The sequence below is a fragment of the Salarias fasciatus genome, chromosome 10 (genome assembly GCF_902148845.1).
Source record: "Salarias fasciatus chromosome 10, fSalaFa1.1, whole genome shotgun sequence".
NCBI classification, from domain to species: domain Eukaryota; kingdom Metazoa; phylum Chordata; class Actinopteri; order Blenniiformes; family Blenniidae; genus Salarias; species Salarias fasciatus.
In genome coordinates this window covers 23,997,247-24,017,068 of record NC_043754.1, presented here as the reverse complement: position 1 = coordinate 24,017,068, position 19,822 = coordinate 23,997,247, and the positions used below count along the sequence as shown (strand labels likewise).

At 49.5% G+C, this 19,822-nt stretch overlaps 3 protein-coding genes across 7 annotated transcripts in view; 2 read left to right on the top strand and 1 right to left on the bottom strand.

The window, feature by feature from the left end:
* taok1b (TAO kinase 1b) overlaps positions 1-19,822 on the top strand; it is a 41,118-nt gene that overhangs the window by 13,780 nt on the left and 7,516 nt on the right. For 2 of the 5 annotated variants that reach the window (XM_030101525.1, XM_030101526.1), the window contains exons 16-21: positions 43-126; positions 234-353; positions 440-679; positions 760-972; positions 1,225-1,407; positions 1,484-5,130. In XM_030101525.1, coding sequence (XP_029957385.1) covers positions 43-126; positions 234-353; positions 440-679; positions 760-972; positions 1,225-1,407; positions 1,484-1,987 — 1,344 coding nt within the window. In that variant the 3' untranslated portion in view covers positions 1,988-5,130. Of the gene's footprint in view, positions 1-42; positions 127-226; positions 354-439; positions 680-759; positions 973-1,224; positions 1,408-1,483; positions 5,131-11,050; positions 11,081-19,822 lie in introns of those variants that run through there. The other 3 variants (XM_030101528.1, XM_030101529.1, XM_030101530.1) reach the window with 3 other exon arrangements.
* On the bottom strand, positions 5,692-7,956 carry LOC115394999 (protein ABHD15). The gene is made up of 3 exons (XM_030100338.1): positions 7,252-7,956; positions 6,886-7,115; positions 5,692-6,373 (listed from the first exon to the last, which is right to left on the bottom strand). The coding sequence occupies exons 1-3, from the start codon at positions 7,954-7,956 to the stop codon at positions 5,692-5,694; spliced, it is 1,617 nt and encodes a 538-aa protein (XP_029956198.1).
* LOC115395866 (von Willebrand factor A domain-containing protein 7-like) lies at positions 11,056-19,591 on the top strand. Its single transcript, XM_030101531.1, has 16 exons — positions 11,056-11,135; positions 14,222-14,425; positions 14,501-14,773; positions 14,856-14,949; positions 15,031-15,165; positions 15,919-16,105; positions 16,192-16,367; positions 16,602-16,714; positions 16,821-16,937; positions 17,050-17,256; positions 17,331-17,463; positions 17,802-17,951; positions 18,161-18,253; positions 18,339-18,613; positions 18,687-18,977; positions 19,051-19,591. Exons 2-16 carry the CDS (start codon positions 14,246-14,248, stop codon positions 19,450-19,452), a joined length of 2,826 nt encoding a protein of 941 aa, XP_029957391.1. The 5' UTR covers positions 11,056-11,135; positions 14,222-14,245; the 3' UTR covers positions 19,453-19,591.

Genomic DNA, 19,822 nt, shown 5'->3' with positions numbered 1-19,822 from the left:
ATGTCAGTCTGCAGGATGATCACACGTCTCTGTTTGCACCAGGAGCTGAGTGAGAACCAGTCGACCCCCAAGAAAGAAAAGCAGGAGTGGCTCTCGAAGCAGAAGGAGAACATCCAACACTACCAGGTCAGGATTTTTCCTCTGATCCAGCGCATGTGCTTTTTGTTTTCCTAAGAGCTGAAGAATCTACATGCGAGTTGTTCGCTGAGTTGATGTCGTGTGTCTGTTTCCAGGCGGAGGAGGAGGCCAACCTGCTGAGAAGACAGAGGCAGTACCTGGAGCTGGAGTGTCGGCGCTTCAAACGCAGGATTCTCATCGCCAGACACAACGTGGAGCAGGATCTGGCCCGAGAGGTACACACTCGCAGAGAACCGCACTGTCTCTGTCAATACCGTGTGTGTGTGCGCGCGTCGTTCATTCCGTTCATCTGCGTTTACAGGAGCTGAACAAGCGGCAAACCCAGAAAGACCTGGAGCACGCCATGCTGCTGAGGCACCACGAGTCCATGCAGGAGCTGGAGTTCAGGCATCTGGGGACCATCCAGAAAGCCCGGGCGGAGCTGATCCGAACCCAGCACCAGACTGAGCTCACCAACCAGCTGGAGTACAACAAGAGGCGGGAGCGGGAGCTCAGGCGGAAGCACGTCATGGAAGTTCGACTGCAGCCCAAAAGCCTCAAGGTCCACTCAGTTTCGTCCTCTCCGCCCACGCCGTCCTCCACCTCAGCGTCCTCGCTCATGCCTCTCTCTTCCTCTTCCAGTCTAAGGAGCTTCAGATCAAGAAGCAGTTCCAGGAGACGTGCAAAACCCAGACCAGGCAGTACAAGGCCCTCAGGAACCATCTGCTGGAGACCACGCCCAAGTCCGACCACAAGGCAGTGCTGAAGAGGCTGAAGGAGGAGCAGACCAGGAAGCTGGCCATCCTGGCCGAGCAGTACGACCACTCCATCAACGAGATGCTCTCCACACAGGCTGTGAGTGTCGAAAGGTTTAGGAAATAGGCTATAAAACCAGGTCGAGTGGCTCTAACTTAAATGCATCTTTATTAGAAATCAGATTTAAAGTTATTGAACAACTATGTAAAACATTGTAACCTACAGAAATCAGGTTGCTCCAATGAAATCACACGGAGCAAATATTACATGATATGCTCAAGTGTCACATCTTGCCAGCTATCTGTAAAGCTGCTCAGGTGTTTATTGTCTCGCTCTCTCTGCATCCTTCAGCTGCGGTTGGATGAGGCTCAGGAGGGCGAGTGTCAGGTTCTGAGGATGCAGCTGCAGCAGGAACTCGAGCTGCTCAACGCCTACCAGAGTAAGATCAAGATGCAGACGGACGCTCAGCACGACAAGGAGAGGAGGGAGCTGGAGCAGAGGGTGTCTCTGCGGAGGGCTCTGCTGGAGCAGAAGGTCAGACCCCCACACTGCGTCGGTGATGTCCCTTCACGCGGCAACGCACGTCGCTTGACGCTGTCTGTCTCCGCAGATTGAGGAGGAGATGCTGTCCCTGCAGAACGAGCGGCTGGAGCGGATCCGCTCTCTGCTGGAGCGCCAGGCCCGAGAGATCGAGGCCTTCGACTCGGAGTCCATGCGGCTGGGCTTCAGCAACATGGTGCTCACCAACCTGGCCCCCGACTCCCAGGGAGGCTGGGGGGGAGGAGGCGGCGGCGGAGGCCAGGGGGCTCAGGGGGGAGGCCACTGGCCCGGGGGAGGCGGGGGGAGCGGCCACCACGGCCACCACCACCAGGGGGGCTCCGGCTCGCAGCAGCCCTGGGGTCACCCCATGCTGGCCGGCGGCCCGCCTCCCTGGAGCCTCCACCACCCGGGAGGGGGGAGTCAGAGGAGCAGCCAGGGAGGCGCGGGGGGGGTGAGGAACAGCCCCCAGGCCATGAGGAGGACGTCATCCGGGGGGAGGAGTGAACAGGGCATGAGCAGGAGCGCCAGCATCACCTCTCAGATCTCCAACGGATCCCACCTGTCCTACACCTAGTGGTCTCACACACACTCACACACACTCACGGCAGCACTACAACTGTCTTAAAGTTACATCGTTGTGTGCCGAGGTCACACTGCACACACACACACACACACACACACGTTTTCCACACAGTTGTGGGTTTACCGAACCCCGATCCTTCCCCGTCAGTCTGTGGAAACCCAGAGGAGCGGAGCGCGGCGCGCCGCCGTGCTTTAGTGTCATATCGTTCTCGCCGTCTCTGTTGCCATAGACCCGAGTAGAACCTTCACCCTCCGTCAGCAGTATAGTCGTTACACACACAGGTTTTGAGGCCGCCGTGGCGCGTATTGGAAACCTTGTGTTCGGTGTGCAGTTTTTAAAGATGAGTTACAGGCGTGTCCCGCGGAGAACAGCGAATGAGATTATTGTTGACGTGCAGCGGGAGGGAAATGAGCAGAGGAGGAGAGCTTCTTACAGGTGGAGCCAGAAGAGGAAGAAGGTAGTTGGTAAGTTAGAACCAGCTGGTATTCCAGGGACCTGTTGTGTCGTGGATCATGGGAAAAATATGCAGTTTTAGTGTTTTGAAACCTAAAGAAAGGAAATCTAAAACAGTTGATTTATCTCCTGTTCTTCTTAACTCACCTAGAATTTCAAGGGGAACGCAGATATGAGATGACAGGAGAAAATCCACCCAGCCAGACTGATGCGTTAAAGCATAAAACTGCATGTTTCCATGTTTAGGAGTTACCGGAGGACTGTAGGCGGAGCTGTTGAGATGCCAAAGGCGGAGGGGTTCGTTATAAATATTCATGCCAAAATTGTGCCAGAAAAGTGCAGTTTGAGTTTAGTTAACGGCCAAGTAGCAGTAGGTGCATGTGTCGCCACACCAGAGAAAAGGAGGCCGCCGCCGGCCCGCTCTCCCGGGTTTCCACGGGCCTCGGTCCTCCACCCTCCTGACGGTGGAGCGTCAGCGGCCCTCCTGACAGGGACGGCTCTTTCAGCAGCACCGAACCTCAACGCCAACAGTTTTTAAGCTTTTTTCGTCTGCGGCGGGAAACGCCGCGCGACCACCTGAACCACGCCCGCCTGCCCACCTCGAGAGCATGGAGCAGGGCGTCGCCCTGACTCCACCGTGACTTGCACTTTGGCGCAGGCCTTCACACACACTAAAACCGTTAATCAGACATTGTTACACACAGCCGCACACATTCGATCCCCGAGTCGAAGCGTGTGTTAACTGGGCTGATAAATGCATGTACAGAGAGAGTCGGGTCGGAAGTGTAAAAAAAAAAAAAAAAACAGAATTTTTTGGAAAATAGCACACCTGCAAGCCGAGCTGGACGTAAGCGAGCGCCGCACTCAGCTCCAAGCAAATTTAAAACTAGAAAAATCATTTCAAGCTTCTCTGTTTGAGTGATAGCCAAAAAAAAAATAAAAACAAGAATACTTTTTTTTTTTTTTTAAGAAAACCATTGAAAGCCCTGAAATGAATGAGCCCAGACTGAGGAGCTGGAGCGCCCTCTGCTGGCTGGTGACTGCTGAATGTCTCAGTGGGCGGATGGATGGGTGGTGATGCTGTGATCTCCGCTGCCATGCCCCTGCAGCCTTCCCCCGGCGTGACACCCCGCTCTGCCTCACCCCCCCGATGACCGCAGCCGCCTCCCCGCTTCCCTCCCCCCCCCCCCGAGCCTGTTGTGGTCCTCACCCCCCCTCCCCGATCCTCATCTGCAAAGAGCTCTTCAAGTGGAGGAACAACAGATGTGTATTATTCTCTAAAGTCTATATTGAGAGGAACGACAGAGGAGGTTTATAGAGAAGGCAGAGCTGGAAGTCTTATGTGAAGTGCAGAGATGATGCATTACGGTTCTCAGAGGTGGAATGTACAGCAAACATGTTAATATTGTATATTTTGAATTAATGGAAATCTAAAAAAAATTGACAGATCACGGACAAAATTAACTTGCAGGCACAATGGCCCGGCCCCAGAGCGATCGATTTCCCGCCGCTGAGTTTGCACCGTTGTGAAACGTGCTACCGATACTCTGACCACACCACTTCAGTTCAGATTGCCTCAGAAAACAGGCAGCGGCTCTGCGGTGATGTCTGAGGATGATTTTGCACATTATTTGAAACCCAGCTAGACGCAGCCTTGGCGTTGGCATTGGGCTCCATTTTACTGACATTATGGTTCCCAGTAGAGAAGAGTGGGATCTTCAGAAGGTTTGAAGATTCTCAGGCCTGACCACAGAAACAGTGAGTGAAAGCCTAAACACCCCTGAAACGCTATATCGGTGCACTCTGTAACCTGAAATCTTAAATTCTTGCACAAGCCAGTGGAAATCTTGTCCACTTCAGGTTTTGAAAAGGCTTCGGGTGTTTCCAAACCCCACGAGAACAGAGGAACTCGTTCCCGCTCTCAGAGCTGCGAGATCAGATCGACGTTCTGGTTTTCTCGCAGCTCCGCTTCGGGACTTTTCACAGCATTAAAAGTAACTTTTAATTTCTCTGTTGTCGCGGCGTTTGCATCCACCTCCAGACCTTCGTAACGAGCGCCGGCCTCATGTCTGACTCCACCAGAGGCTTTTCCGCGCTGCACTTACAGTAATTTATTTGCCTTTAAAGAAACTCCCAGCATCCCGCTCAGTTTTCTTTTAGTTTTTTTTTTTTCTCAGATCTGAAAACGACAGAGCGAACCCAGAATGCCAGCGCGGCGTGGAACTGACTGACTCCTCTCCTGCTTTTCTTCGGTGTTCTTAACGCCAGGATGGTTTTTATTTCCCCCACAACGCGTCGGACGGGCCTGGCGAGCCCTCCTCTTGTGTTTACGCGGCGGTCGGGGCAGAGCGGAGCGCTTTAGACCTTGGTCACTCTGAACTGGCTCGGTCGCACTGATTGCACAAGTGACTGACCAGATGAGAGTCTACTGTGATCCCCCCCACCCCCACCCCCTCTCCGGCGGGGGGCGGCTGCCATTGGCTGAGAGTCGGCGGGAGGCAGGGTTACGTCTCTGTACAGTCTGTTTATCAGTATTCCTTTTATCTCTCCTGTCATTTGATGGATCTTGCTGTTTTATTCTCCCTGAGATCTGTATTAAACTGTATTAAATTGTATAGATTGTGCAAAAACAAAAAGAGAAAGAAAGCTGAATGTCTCATAGCAGAAGAGAACAGATATTCCTTACAGATGACAAAGTGATTTAAAGTGTATAAAAGAAACTCAGAAGCAAAGTTTAGGGGATAAATGTAATATTTTGTTTGTAATTACTATTTTTTGTTGGAAGAGGGCTACTGGATAAAGAATCATCTGTAATAAAGTAATTTTAATATTTCTTTGCCTCTTGTTTTTGTCTCCATTGCAGCCTTTTTGTAGTTGTGTAACTCCGCTGCAGGCTCTGTGTGCCGGAGGTTCGTTCACCTTTAAGCTCAGTTCAGTCAAAACGGTCACTCAGGTTTTGTTTTTTATCTAAAATTTGCAGAAAATCCCTGAAAATCAACACTTGCATCTCATGAATTCATGCTTTTTTTACTTTAATTTGAATAATTTCAGCTTTCATTCTTGGACTGTTTTTAAATTTTTTCAGATGCACCTTCACTTGATACTGATATCAAATAAACACTGATTGTTTACAAATCATTAAATGTGAACATAATTGTAGGGGAATACTGTTTCTTTTTTCAGTAAAACCTCCCCCCCCCCCCCCCCCCCCCTCCTCCTCCCCCTCCCCCTCCTCCTCCTCCTCAGCGGGTGTAGGACCTCCTCCAGGTGAACGTCTCCTCTGCGTCCTCGAAGGGCGCTGCCGGGGGCCGGGGTCTCCTCATGATGGGGGGCCTCCTCTTCCGAAGGGGGGCCGGGTTCATGCTCCTGCTCCTGAGCAGAGCCTGAATGTTTTCCTCCTGCGGGCCCCCCCACCCGGACCCCTCCCTCTCTCCCACCTTCAGGAAGTCCGCCACTACTTTGAAGTACTCGAGTACTACGTTGTGACTCCAGACGGCCTCCCCAGGCTGCTCCTCCTCCCCCCCAGGCCCGGCCCCCTGCAGGGCGAACCCGCAGTGGCCCCCCCTGTCGGTGAGCAGCAGGAGGAAGAAGGGGCTGCTCTGGAAGAGGCGGAGCGGCAGCGAGGAGGGCGGGGGCAGCAGGGGGTCGTCCCGGCTGCAGATGCAGAGCAGGGGCGCCGCCACGTCGTCGGCGTCCCTCAGGGGCTCGTTCCTCTCCCAGTAGCCCCCCCAGTCCTCCGCGGGGAAGGCCCGCTCCCCCAGCGCCCAGGCCACCGGCGGGCCCCGGCCCCGGGACGGGGGTCTGGAGCAGGGGGGAGGCGAGGAGGAGGAGGAGGAGCAGAAGAGGGTCTCCTCCAGGTCTCTGAGGGAGGCGCAGCGGAGGGCCCGGTCCACGTCCAGGACGCCCCTGAAGGAGCTGGCGTACCTGCAGCGGGAGGAAACCGTTCTGTTGATCCGTTCTTTAGAGAGAGCTAAACTAAACGTGAACTTATTCTCACTACATTTGTAATATTTGGAGTTTGTCATGTAATATTCCTAATTACTTCACTTTTTCTTTATTTCATCTTAAACACTTTCAGCTCAATCTTTGACAAGACTTCAATATTTTTCTCTCTTTCTTTAACAAAATGTTTTTAACTTTGAGTCGTTATATTTCCACTGTATTCTCCTCATTAGCCCTTTTTCAGTTTTAATTCAAATTTCTACCTTTAAGGAATATTTTGATTTTTTTTTTTTGAACATTTCTATATTTTAAGCTTTCAACAGTCTTTTTTAAATTTTCTTCTAGTTTTAACTTTATTCTTTGCATAAATCGAACTTTTTATTAATTTTTATCACCTTTTTAACTCCTGCAACACAAGAAAAACAAATTGTGTTCTCATATTGTTTTTTGTAATATAGCTCTTTTTTTTGTTGTTGTTTTTTCATCCGTCTCACCTCCTGAGCGGTCGTTTCCGTTGGAATAAAGCCCCCCAGCGATACAGGGGCGGCATGTCCGCCTCGAACCACCTCTGTCCCAGCAGCACGGGGGAGATGGCGGCGGCCGCCGTCAGCTGAGTGCTGGACCCGCTCTCCCCCAGGTAGGACAGCAGGACCCCCGAACCCGAGCCCTCGCTCACCGCCACCAGCGTGGAGGACGGCAGGCGGCTGCGGATGTACGACACCGCCTGGGGGGGGGAACCAACATGAGACTCGAACCGGGGACCCTCCCGTGGTGAGATGAGAGAGCCGTCCGCTACACGCTATGCTTAATTCCTCATGTATTCAGAGATAAGATGCTGAGCTCGGCCTCGCTCGGTGTACCTGTTCCAGATCAGCTGGATCTCCGAACTCGGTGAGCCGCGCCGTGGCCAGCGGGCAGCCGGCCGTGCCTCTGGGGTGGAACACCACCACGTAGAAGCCCTGGCGCATGGCGAGCTGGCACAGCGCCCTCAGGTGGGGGGTCATGCCCCCCCAGCACTGCGGTATGAGGAGGAGGACGGGCGGCGCCGCCGTGAAGCAGCCCAGCGCCTTCCCCCCGGCGTGATGCTCCTTCCTCCTCCTCTCCGCCGCCTCCCCCGCTCTGGTCCCCACGGCCCAGTCCAGGGCCACGACCCCCCCGTCCCGCAGCAGCAGGTGGTCTCTGGTGAAGCGCAGCGCCCGCTCGCGCTGCTCCCACAGCTGGCTGCACGCGGTCTGGAGGTGGGGGTCCCCCCGGGGCCCGGGCCCGGCCAGGCAGCCGCAGTGGCGGAGCAGATACCGGGCCAGCGCCGTGGGTTTGCAGACCAGCCGGGGGCCGTCGGGGGTCTGACCCGACCCCGCCGGGGCCCCCGGTGACCCGGCCTCTGCGTCGTCACAGAGCGGCAGCTTCAGGGTCCAGCAGACCACGGTCCAGAGCCTCCGGCCCGCGGCCTTCAGAGCGCGGTCCGTCCAGCGGCGAGTCCTGGGCCAGCGGAGCGCCGCCGACAGCAGCGCGAGGAGGAGGCACGGCAGCAGGAGCAACAGGAAGTCGCTGAGGAACAGCGCCATGCGGCATCCACAGGGTCAGTCAGTACCTATCCGTCCTCTCCATAGCACCACTGAGACTTCCTCGAACTGGTTTCCTTCTTGCTGCTCCAGGATTCAGATTTAAAGTCTGCTGCTCTGCTCGGTTCCACTGCGTTCAGCAAACAATAAAAGAGAAGTCCTGAAAGAAGCGACACATAAAAGAGAAGTGGGGGAGATGTGACTTCTGCCACTCCTCCTCCTCCCTCTCTCCTCCCTCCATAAATCATTCACCACAAACAGAAAAGGCCAAGCAAACAGGTCACGGAAATCTGCCCTCGAATCTACGTTCTAGCCTGACCTTCCTCCCTCCACGCCGTCAGTCTGACTTTATCTGCCAGATACGTCACGTCTGAAATGCTTCAAGATCTTCCCTCGTCAGTTCTCCTCCGGCTCTGCCTTTACGTTGTTCTCATTCCATGTTTGTTTAAGAGGAACAAAGTCTGCACCTCTTTTTAAACAGCAGCAGCAGTGACGATGGATGGCCACGACTTTTATCACCACCTCTACAGCTTGAATCAGAAGTTCGAGTGTTGTGACACTGTGCGACTACAACTATGACCTCTGACCTCTTCCATAAGAGAGCATACCGAAACGGCTTCTCTCTCACAGAAAAAGATCACATAAACAGTGTTTTTGTGTGTATTTGCTCATCAAATCCAATTATATTCTCAAAATTTATCTTTTTTTTTAATCAAGACATAAAACATTTGCTCTCAATTACACACAGTGATGCACCAAGAATCAACAATAGTGAAATTAATCAAGCGTTAAAAAGAAGCGGGGACTAAAAATGCTTTATAATGGTCACATCATCTAAACATCCAGGTGTGTTATTGTGACAGGATTTTGTCTGCTGTGGGACGGAGCGACAGATTAATGGCAGCGGCCTTCTGTCGGCCCGGCCGCCTCTCACAGGTGTTGTCAGTTACTGATCAGCTCCTCCAGCAGGATAAAGATCGTGAGCGCAACATTATGAATGAAGTCCAGCTATTAAAGTGGCATAAAAAAATAAAACCTCAACAGAGAAGCAACACATAAACATAAATACATGGAAGACTGTCTGTTTCTAATGTAACCTGAAGTTTTCCTCACACTAAGGGTGTTTCCCTTTTGTTTCAGGTGTCATGTAGCAGGTGTGTGTGTGTGTGTGTGTGTGTGTGTGTGTGTGTGTGTGTGTGTGTGTGTGTGTGTGTGTGTGTGTGTGTGGGTGTGGGTGTGGGTGTGTGTGTGGGTGTGTGAGGTGTCAGTGCAACACGACGCTGTCAGATGAAGAGCGGGCTCACACCGGGGCACTGCAGGTGAGCGTGGCCGGACGCCTCGGGGCTGTGTGTCGCTCTTCAACATGGAATTATTCTGAATTTGAGGGATCTAGAAAAACAGAAAGTTTGCCTTTTTGTGCAGACAGAGGTTTGGTCAGTGCGACGCTCTTTAACATATTTCATCATGTCTTAAAGCCACAAAAACACGAGATGACACAGTGGGCCTGATATTTACATAACTGCACTGTAAAAAAAAAAGTTAAGAAGATATTTCTTCCTTGTATTTTGATTTGAGATGTAATTGTATTGAGAAATAGTATTTCTTGTCATTTATCACTGTGACAAGTGAAACCAGCCAGGCTTCAGTAATGGAGCCGTCATGGTTTCTGACTTGCTGTGGGGATTCTGTGTAGAAGCGAAGATTCACATCACTGTCTTCCAGACAAACGACAACGTGCCCACTTTGGAAAAGAGACAGCAGGGCAGAGATTCCTGGGAAGGCTGGAGTTGGGAAACTTTGCTTTGCGCCAATGGTGATTCAGTTAGATTCATCAGAATTTAGTCGAAAGAAGTTAATTGTCTTAGACTTTGTGTGTGTGTGTGTGTTTGTGTGTTTGTGTGTTTGTGTGTGTGTGTGTGTGTGTGTGTTGGCACACAGTCAAATTCCCATTTTGACAGAATTAATGTAGCTTGATTTATCTGGAACTTCTCACATTCTGTGAATGTCACTGTAACTCTTCCTCATCGGGGGTCAAACAGGTTAAGGAGCCAGTTTGAGGAAAGTAAAGAGGAGGAAGTACAGATATTTCTTTTCTAATGTAGGGAGCGATAGAAAAGATCCATCAGATGAATGAAGACTGAAGTACAGATAACTTGAACAAAAAAGTTGAAATACTTTCTTACTTGCTTCCTTTGCTATAACTCTCACTACAAATATGATATTTATGATACAGGACGTTCGTTTAAACACAATTTTTACTGGTGATTCTTTTTCTTTAACTTTTTCATTCAAATTGGGTTTTAACTCATGACAGAAGGATTTTCTCCAGTCAGATTCACTCGTCAAACCTGTTGTTGTCCAGTTTGGTGAAAAAATGTAACCAAAGGTTGAAGCATTGTTTCCCAGATCACCGTCCGACCTCGCAGAGTTTACAGATTGTGTCTCAGGAATGTGTCTTTGTTGTGCTGCAGCTTGAGAAATGACTCAAAGACAATGTTGTTTCTCTTCCATTGATATCAGAAATCAGGTTGTACACAGACATGGTGTGCTGTCACGTCATATCTCGACATGCTGACTTTTCACTATAAGGAATATAAGGAAATTCAACATCCACTGCAAAATAAAAACTCCAATAAGACTCTTGTTAGAAAAGAAATTGCTGTGTCATGTTTGCTTTTAGTCATCAATTCATCTTCTTCAATTCCGTAAGTCATCCGAGACAAGCCGTCGCTTATTGAAATGTGAGAGTCGACGCCGTGCTTGTGGCTGTTTGTGTAACAACGGGCGTCTCCAGTTGTCTTTACTTTTAATTGCGCCCCATAAACTGTAAAAACATTTGAATAATCATCTCCTGTATGATATTTTCCACAGTAACGGTTCGTTTTGTTCTTCTAACCTTGTTTCTCGAGTCGTTTGTGGGAAGTTGATGAAGGGGAGACATGTTGTGATGTTTATGGCAGCTGTTTGTTGGTGCTTCATCACAACATGAACACACACAATTACATAGTTTTGTTTATTGAAGTGGGAGAAAAAAAAATGGAGTGTCATACCTGTAACTGGTCAGACGAGTCGTGCACAACCCCGCCCTGAGACGGGAACACACACACACACACACACACACACACACAGAGCAGGTGCTGCTGCTGACTCTGTGGCTTTGAAGAGCTGAGGACAGTTTCCAGGTCAGTACTCGCTTTCATTCCCATTTAAAACCGATGTTGAAAGAGCAGAGGGCTCATTGTGCGTGTTGTATGAAGTGGTTTTATCTGTGGTGGTGATCATTTCATTCAGTCGGCGACTGGATTCAGGTGCCACACATCAGAAATGATGTGAGATCTGAAACAGAGGTGTGTGACTCTTTGATAATGGCTTGAACTGAGACGGATTCAATCAGGAGAGTTTGGAGATTTATTATTGTGAGCATGGGGGCAAAAGATGGAGAGACGTCTGGATGTATCACAACTTAAGATGCAAAAGCAAGTTTGTGCCATAACATCAGTAACAGTTTGGATTACATACGATTTGCCAGCATAAGGTATTTAGTAGTAATCTATTACCATACTTAGAGAGGATAGATTCCTACTATTCCTCCATTTCAGGATGTGGTTAAATAAAGAATCAATAGCACCCTACAGCACAAATACAAAACAGCAGAGACATCTCAGGCAGATTTTTTGTGTCACGCAGCACGAGACAAGGTTGTTGCCTTTCACCCTTATTTGCTGTCACAATTGAGCCACTGGCTGCAGCCATAAGGTCTAATCCAGTCATTCATGGTATTCAAAATGGTGAATGCCCTCACACTGTCTCTGTATGCAGATGATATATTGGCATACCTCTCAAATCCAGAGGAATCCATCCCAGCTCTCATAGAAACACAGAATATGGTAAAATATCCAGCTATAAGATTAATGTAAATAAAAGTATTGCCTTGCCTCTAAGCGCCAAAGCTAAGGCCAAGCCTCCTCATATGTTGTTTCAATGGAGTCCCAATCATGCTACCGATCTTGGACTTAAAATTCCAGATGAAACCCATAATACATTCTCACTTAACTCTCTACCATTAATATAAAAAAGACAAAGGAGGACTGTAAGAGATGGAAGGGGTTACAAGTATCTGGAATCGGACAGATTACTTGCATAAAAATGTATGTATTACCAAAATATTTATATCTTTTCCAGATGTTATCAATTCCTGTTCCGAAGCCACTTTTCAAACTCAGTCTTTGCATTACACAGTTTGTATGGAGGAATAAACCACCCAGGATGAAGATGACCACATTATAAAACCCTCCTGGAAAAGGTGGGCTGAAAGTTCCCAGTGTTGAGCACTTCTATTGGCAGCACGAATCACAGCAATACGGCAAACAGAGCAAGTAGAAACAAACCGAGCAGAATCATTTACCAGTTAACACTGAAATCAGTCCTGTATATCAGCTCACTAACATCTCTTTTGGTTGCAACAGCAAACACAGTTATCATCCATACCTGTAAGATTTGGCAGCAAAGTTGGAAGAAAACAGGCTGTATTCAACCTCTCTATAACAAATCTGCTTTCCTTTCAAATCCTTCCTTACCTACAGCCCTGAGAGACGGCACTACAAACCAGTGGTTTTAATAAAAAAGATGTCACATCTTTAGGGAATCTGTTTAAAGATGGAGCTCTTCAGTCCTGTGAAGAGCTCTCACCTCAGTATGGGCTTCCACACACCCATCTTTTCAAATGCCTTCAGGTACGACACTTTATCTCCGAGCAGGGCGGCCATCTTCAGCCATTAGAAGAGCAGACGCTAGATAAACTTGTGAGTAACAAACAGGGAGTGAGGGGGTTGATATCCTGTTTTTACTCAGGGATCTCACAGATTGCAGGCTGAGACGAACTGAAAGTGAAAGATAAATGGGAAGAAGACCTGGAATATCAGTTTATAGAAGGGGAATGGGAATCAGTGTGTACTAGCAGTCAGCGTTTTTCTTCTAATTCCAGACACATAATTACACAATACAATCTTCTTCACAGAACATACTATATCCCAGACAGATTATATAAAATATACTCGTACATACATAAATAACTCACAATCCAAAACCTTTTTACATTTAAATGTTGAGTTCCAATGTCAACAGGGTGTTAAATATTCTATTTCAACAAGAAGTGCCGTTTCTAGTTTCATTCTCAATCTTTTTTAATTTTCCTATTTTTTTTTTCACTCCTTCATCTTTAATCTTATTCCAATCTCTCAAATATAAAAAGAAAAGTTCTATGTGATGGCTGTTACTTATTTCCCCTATCCAGCAGTTTTGGATTGTGTTCATTTTGTTTTTCAATACACTGCTCGTGTGTTTGAATTGGTGCACACTGTGTCGGAGTGTGGGATTGGCTCTATAGGGGCGGGGTGAAAGGGTGAGGGAGGTGAGAGGGTGAGGCGGTGAGAGGGTATAAGGGCTGATTGAGTATCTTTTTGTACTTGTCCTTTTCATCAGCTCCTTGGTTGATATATGGAAAATAACAAAGATATTGTTGAAAAAAAAAAATAAGGAATCAACATTAAAATATAAAAAACTCTGATGCCATGTACATCTGCTTTCCTCTTCGGAGAATCACACAGTGGAGCTGTCAGTGTGTAGCCAGCAGCTCTGGTGGACATTCCTGCTGGAAACACACTCCCTCAACACTCATGACGCCTGTGGCATTGTGCCCTGTGATAAATCTACACTTTCTGTTGTGTTCAGCCAGAGACACACCTGGGCCATAATCCCGCTGTTCAATCCGTATCTTGATTTGCCACACCTGTGAGTTTCAGAGATTATCTCATGGAAGTGCTCACCATCAGACTTAGAATCATTTGTGAACAGTATTTGAGAGAAATGGGCCTATAGGAGAAATATAATCTCTGTTACTGATGCAAGAATAAAAGTCAATCAAAGAAAGTCATGAGGGTGAAAAAAGGTCAAAATTGTTGGAATTTTGATAAATATGGTGGAATTTGTATTTACTGTATAAATAGTTTTGCTTTTCCGTTGTGGAGGCTGACGGTCTGTACTTTAAATGCTAGGCTGAAGACTTTAGTGTTTGAAGTAAAGAGGCAGGGCTTTCTAGTGAAGCTGCTCCAGGTTTCAGCTGCTTGGAGCTTCTGACCGCACCGAGCTTCTCCGAAGGAGAGTGATCTTCACCACTGCTTATGGTCGGTTTGATGTAATTATTTCCTTATAAAAGAAACTGAATCGAGCTGAACAGAAATCAGCCCGATAACGTTTCCCTTCTCCCCAGACTCTCTGGCAAGGCCGTGCAGTGATGCATTGTGGGTTTGTGGCGTTGTGCGTCCTGCTCCTGCACGCCACGGCTCAGGGCTTTGGGATTTTGCCGGGAAGTTCTCTGAGTCACCTGGAGATAACGGAGCAGGCTCTGCTGGAGGCCACGCTGCAGACATGCCGGGCTCTGGCAGCAGCCGAGGGGACGGACTTCACCCCCCCTGTGAGTATTCACTCCTCAAAGCCAACCTCTCACCTCTCCGCCCAGTGCATGTGACTTGAATTCGTCGGCGTGTAGTCTCAGTCTCTAACTCCAGAGAACGTAGCCGCGGCCTGCAACGCGCAGCAGTCGTCCAAGACCTTCCGCCAAGCCATCCTTTTCATTGTGCTGATGAACGTACGTGTGGACCTGCGCCACCCGCTCAACGCGAGCTTCCACTTCGACGAAGAGCGGCTGCTTGAAGGGAGGGACATCATCACGGCGGGGATCACGGCGGTGAAAGCCAGCAACGAGCAGTCCAACTTCGAGACCGCCAGGCAGAAGCTGGGAGAAGTCTGTCATCCTTTACAGGTCTCCATCTTCAGCATGATCAGCCGTTCGATACGAAGAGCAAACACGGACTGATGGTCTCGCGCTTTCATTTCACTTGAAGGACTTCTACAGTCACAGTAACTGGGTGGAACTGGGAAAGACGAGGCCCAACGCAAACCTGATCAAACCAGGCGTCAGCATCGGGAACATCGCAGGTAGAGCGCAGCCGGTCAGAACACGCAGTGTGAATGTCTGGTGTCTGGTCAAACGTGGTTAATTCTATTGGTTCCTCCCAGATATAAACCAAGCGACGTGTCGCAGCTGCGATGGAGACGACTGCACCAACAACATACTGGAGGACATCATCACACGAGAGATCCTGACCTCTGGGTACTTTGGCATCATACCTTTAGTCTCGGAGAAACCTCCAGGTACTGGAAATACGCTCTCATTCTTCAAGTTTGTCAAGTTTTTATTTCCGTTTCAAACATTTCTACTGATTTACCATCAGCTTTTTATCAAACCATCGTGAGTGCATTGAGGTGACCGAGATATGAGACTCATGTATAAATGCAATTTTTCACTTTAGGGTGGACATTTTAAGCAAGCATATGTTGGATTTTGTGTTAAGTTAATGTGATCAGTCAGGCAATCATCCTACAGACGTTTTTGAATTTTATTCAACAATCCTTGACCTAAGACTCTGATGGCGCCTGGCCATGTTTTGCCCCATCATAACGTCAACCCCACAACAGGACTATTTCCTAGTTCCTTTTCTTGCTTGTGCATTATGTATCTGAAGGAAACACTTGATTTTGCTGCACTGGATGTACGTAGCCTCAGAAGACACCTGCTCAGTGTGTGAGACTGTGATTTCATACACTCTATAGAGAACATTTCACTCTTTTGGATGTCTGTATAGGATAATGAGTCATCAAGGTGTGATTTAACAACACCTTCAGCCTTGAATAACTCACCGATTCTCAGAAAAATCTGAATGTACGGAAAAACAAACATGTCACATCTTGATAAATAGAGATTGTGTTAAATGAGATGTCAGATCCCTGTTCCTCAGTGTCTTCTGGAGCTTTCAAACTTAAAATCTGCAAGTTCTAATCTGTAGACGTGAATAAAAACACCTCATGATACTGATGAACTCTCCTGTCTCTATGTTTGCTGGAAAGGAAAATGCAGTCATGGAGGAGGGATTGACGTCACGAGCAGGCTCGAGCCCATCGGGGGAATCAACAAAGACACCTTTGGCTCCGATCACGGACACCTCCACCTCGAAGCCGCCAACATGGCCGTGGCGGCAACCATGGAGCTCCTGGAGGACATCTGGGCGGCTGCGGGGAACCGGCCCTTCCTCCAGTATGAAGGGCGCTCTTCACGGTCCGGCGGTGGGGCCTGTAGACGTCCTCTTCCTGTCTGACCGGCTGCGCCTCTCTGTCTCTCAGGATGATGGGGATCTCCTCGGGCTCCAGCAAAGCTCTCTGCTTTGTCATCGATACCACGAGCAGCATGGCCGAGGACATCGCGGCGGTGCAGGGCGTGACCACCTCCATCATCGACAGCGAAGTGGGCACAGAGAACGAGCCCTCGATTTACATTCTGGTACCGTTCAATGATCCAGGTGGGAGCTCAAGGTCTTCCTCTCAAACCACTCATGTTAGGAAAATATTGGGAATTCATGCATGTGACTCAATAGTAACGAGGTTTTAGAGAAATAAAATAATGTGTCCCATTTTGTGCTCTAAATTGCAGAATTTGTAGGTTTGACACTTTTCCACTTATTCAATTTCACACGAAATGCATGTAACACCTTATAAACTTTAACAAGAGTGAAAAAAAGCCTTGAAATTTTCAGTTGTGGGGCCGTTGATCAGGACCACAGACCCGACAGTCTTCAAGAGTGTTATCGACTCCCTTCAAGCCAGCGGCGGGGGAGACGAGCCAGAGCTCAGTCTCTCTGGGCTTCAGGTGCAGATTGATGACTCTTTTGAATCTTTGTAAAAGTTTAATGACGCACAGCCGGTTGAAACCTCCCTGACCTGTGTGTGTCGTGCCTCGCTCTCTGCTGTTGAAGCTGGCTCTGAGCAGCGCTCCTTTCAATTCGGAGATCTTCCTCTTCACCGACGCTCCTGCCAAAGACAGACAGCTGCAGAGCACGGTGATCGCTCTCATCGAGCGGACCCAGACTGTGGTGAGACGATACTCTGACGATGTGTAGAGCATTTGAGGAAATGTTTAGTCGACGCAAAAGCGTTGTGCCACTGTAGTGGTTTATTTCTGAGTGTGCAGTCTTTTCTTTCCAGGTCACCTTCTTCATAACGGACTCCCCAACAGCTAACCGCCGGAAAAGAAGAGACGGCAGGCCTCGTCGGTTCAGCAGACTGTCTGCCTCGGACACAGAGCTGTACAGAAGCCTGGCTCAGGCTTCGGGGGGTCAGGCCATCGAACTCTCCAAGACTGAGCTTCCCACGGCGGCCAGCATCATAACCGAGTCCGCCAGCTCCTCTCTGGTAACAACACACCTCTGATCTCGGATCCCTGCGGCCTGGAGCGATCCTCTCACAGCTTTGTTGTCGTCTTTCAGGTGACTCTTCTCCAGGCCTCCAGGAGCCCCGGACGGACGGACACGTTCAGCTTTCTAGTTGATGAGACGGTCACCAACGTCAGAGTTTACATCACCGGGAGCTCGCTCACCTTCAATCTCACCGGTCCCACAGGTAGCGGCAGAACAAAGGAATCAGTGTTTCAATCACGATTCAAGTCAAAGTGAAAAGGTTTAAAAAAGGTTTAAAAGAACTATAGATACGGAAAAATATCCTGAATGCAGCAGTTGGGATTATTGTGTAAAAGTTTAGCATAAGTATGTTGTTATATTATTTAGGCAAACCCAATATATTTGAGAAAATTTTTTTTTTTTTTTTTTTGGAGGGGGGGTGTGAAAGTTTAATGACATGTCAGGAATATTCAAAGTAACTGGTGTGATTGGCTGCATTTCACCGACCACTGAAGGTCTCTGTTTACACAATAAACTCTGCTCTGCTGCTCTTGTTTAAAGGTGAAACTCAGCAGAGCAGCGAGACAGCGGGGCCGCTGATCGATTCGACTCAGTCCGCCGGAAACTTCAGGAGTCTGCAGCTCAACACGGAACAAGGCCTATGGCAGATCCGGATGGTCTCAAACGAGCCCTACACATTGAGGGTCATCGGTAAGACTGCCGACATTCGGCTGATGCTTCCTCTGCTTTTAGCCCCCATGCAGCTGGTGAAGGACGACACTCACCCACAGCAGGTCATGTCATCTGTGCAGACGATCTAACTTTCTGACTTTTAATACTTCTTGAAAACACTGGTGTTGCTCCTATAGTTCCTCTGCCGCTGCTCATCCATGTTCCTCGTCATTGTTTCCCCCCTGCAGGTCAGAGTCCCATTGACTTCCTGTTTGACTTTGTGGAGGTGTCACAGGGTGTGTTTACAGGGTTCGATCCTCTCGAAACGCGTCCCCGAGCCGGTAAAAACAAACCGCGTGAACATCCCTGTCTTGCTGGCGATGAAATGGGACGTGACGGTGACGGAGTGGGCTGTCTTCAACACAGGCGTAAACGGCAGCTTGCTGGTCACGGTGACGGGGAGCTCCTCCGCCAGGGTCACGGAGGTCACGCTGGTGGAGTCGTCGGGCTCTGGGGAGATTCCGGGGGTCGTGACGCCACAGGAGGGCGGAAACTTCTTGGTCCAGGTGGAGGAGATCCCGTCGGAGGTGTTCGTGGTCCGGGTGAAGGGAGAAGATGACAGTTTTCCCTCCAGCACCTCCACTGTGACCTTCCAGAGACAATCGCCCACCAACTTCAGATCCTCCAATGTGACCATCACTGTGAGTCCCGGACCGCACACCGCATACAGAGAACAGACCACACTCGTGTCTGACTCCCTTTTCAACGCTTCAGGCTGATTCCAACGGCATCCTGGATCCAGCCACAGAGTTCGCCGTGCCTTTCTCCGTGTCGATCAATGGCACCGGTGGAAACTTTACCATCCGAGCCACCAACAGCAGAAGCTACACCTCGACCTTTCCAACCAGTCTGTCCCTGGAAACCGGAAGCGCTAATGGCACCGTGACGCTGTCGGCGCCTCTGAACACGACGTCCGGCACCGACGTCACTCTGACCATCGAAGCCGAGGCTCCAGGAGGGGAAGACAGCAACTACATCGTGCTGCGGATTTCTGTCGTCAACTCGGTAATGCCGCCGCGGACAGCAGTCATTCCTGCCTTTCAACCCCCCTCACGTTTGTCCTTTCTCCCCCCATCAGGTGACGGACTTCACCGCGCCCGTGTGCCAGCTGGTCCAGCTGCAGGGCAACTGCTCGGAGAACTGCAGCCTGTCGGCGTTCGAGGTCACCCTGCGGGTGACCGACGGAGACAACGGCACCGGGGTGGAGCGCGTCAGCCTGCTGCGGGGCAACGGCACCCTGAGCACCAGCCCCGAGGCCGGGAACCAGAACGCCACGCTGGCGACCTACAACTCCACCTGCTGCGCCCCGGAGGTGGAGCTGCAGTTCGTGGACCGGGTGGGGAACAGCGGGACCTGCACCTTCAGCTTCCAGGACGGGCTGCAGGGAGCTCAGTCTCACTCCGCCAAGGTCACGCCCTCACTGCTCCTCTGCCTCGTGACCCTGCTGCTGTCCGCACTGACAGACGGCGGCGTCCGATGACCCCAGATCCACAAGACGCTGGAAGCCGGAGGTCCAGCAGCGCACTGCCGTCATGGAGATACGCTAAAGAATGAAGTCCTTTCACAAGTCAGATTTTTAACATTGTTTGTGATATGAATACATTTAAATTCTTATTGACACCATCTGAAGACTCTTTCTTTAAGATTTTTTTTTTTTTTTGTTCTTTTTCAAATCAGTTCAAATGAGTCAAGATTACTGGAATATTGAGTTTTCACCAGTTTAAAGTAAAAAGCACACAATCAGTCCTCCCATTCTGCTGTTAAGGATAAAGTTTGATCAAACCTGCCCATCCCTGGTCTACAAGGATTATGTTGAACATTTTTCAAGTTACTCTCCTTTGCTTTAGAGC

What these genes read in the sequence shown, in the direction of transcription:
- LOC115395866 (XM_030101531.1), top strand. Translation starts at nt 14,246, where the DNA reads ATGCATTGTGGGTTTGTGGCGTTGTGCGTCCTGCTCCTGCACGCCACG. An exon ending in GGTACCGTTCAATGATCCAG is followed by an intron (nt 16,368 to 16,601) that starts GTGGGAGCTCAA and finishes TGAAATTTTCAG; the next exon opens with TTGTGGGGCCGTTGATCAGG. An exon ending in TCGAGCGGACCCAGACTGTG is followed by an intron (nt 16,938 to 17,049) that starts GTGAGACGATAC and finishes TTTTCTTTCCAG; the next exon opens with GTCACCTTCTTCATAACGGA.
- LOC115394999 (XM_030100338.1), bottom strand. Translation starts at nt 7,956, where the DNA reads ATGGCGCTGTTCCTCAGCGACTTCCTGTTGCTCCTGCTGCCGTGCCTC. An exon ending in ATCCAGCTGATCTGGAACAG is followed by an intron (nt 7,116 to 7,251) that starts GTACACCGAGCG and finishes TCCCCCCCCCAG; the next exon opens with GCGGTGTCGTACATCCGCAG. An exon ending in CGGAAACGACCGCTCAGGAG is followed by an intron (nt 6,374 to 6,885) that starts GTGAGACGGATG and finishes CTCCCGCTGCAG; the next exon opens with GTACGCCAGCTCCTTCAGGG.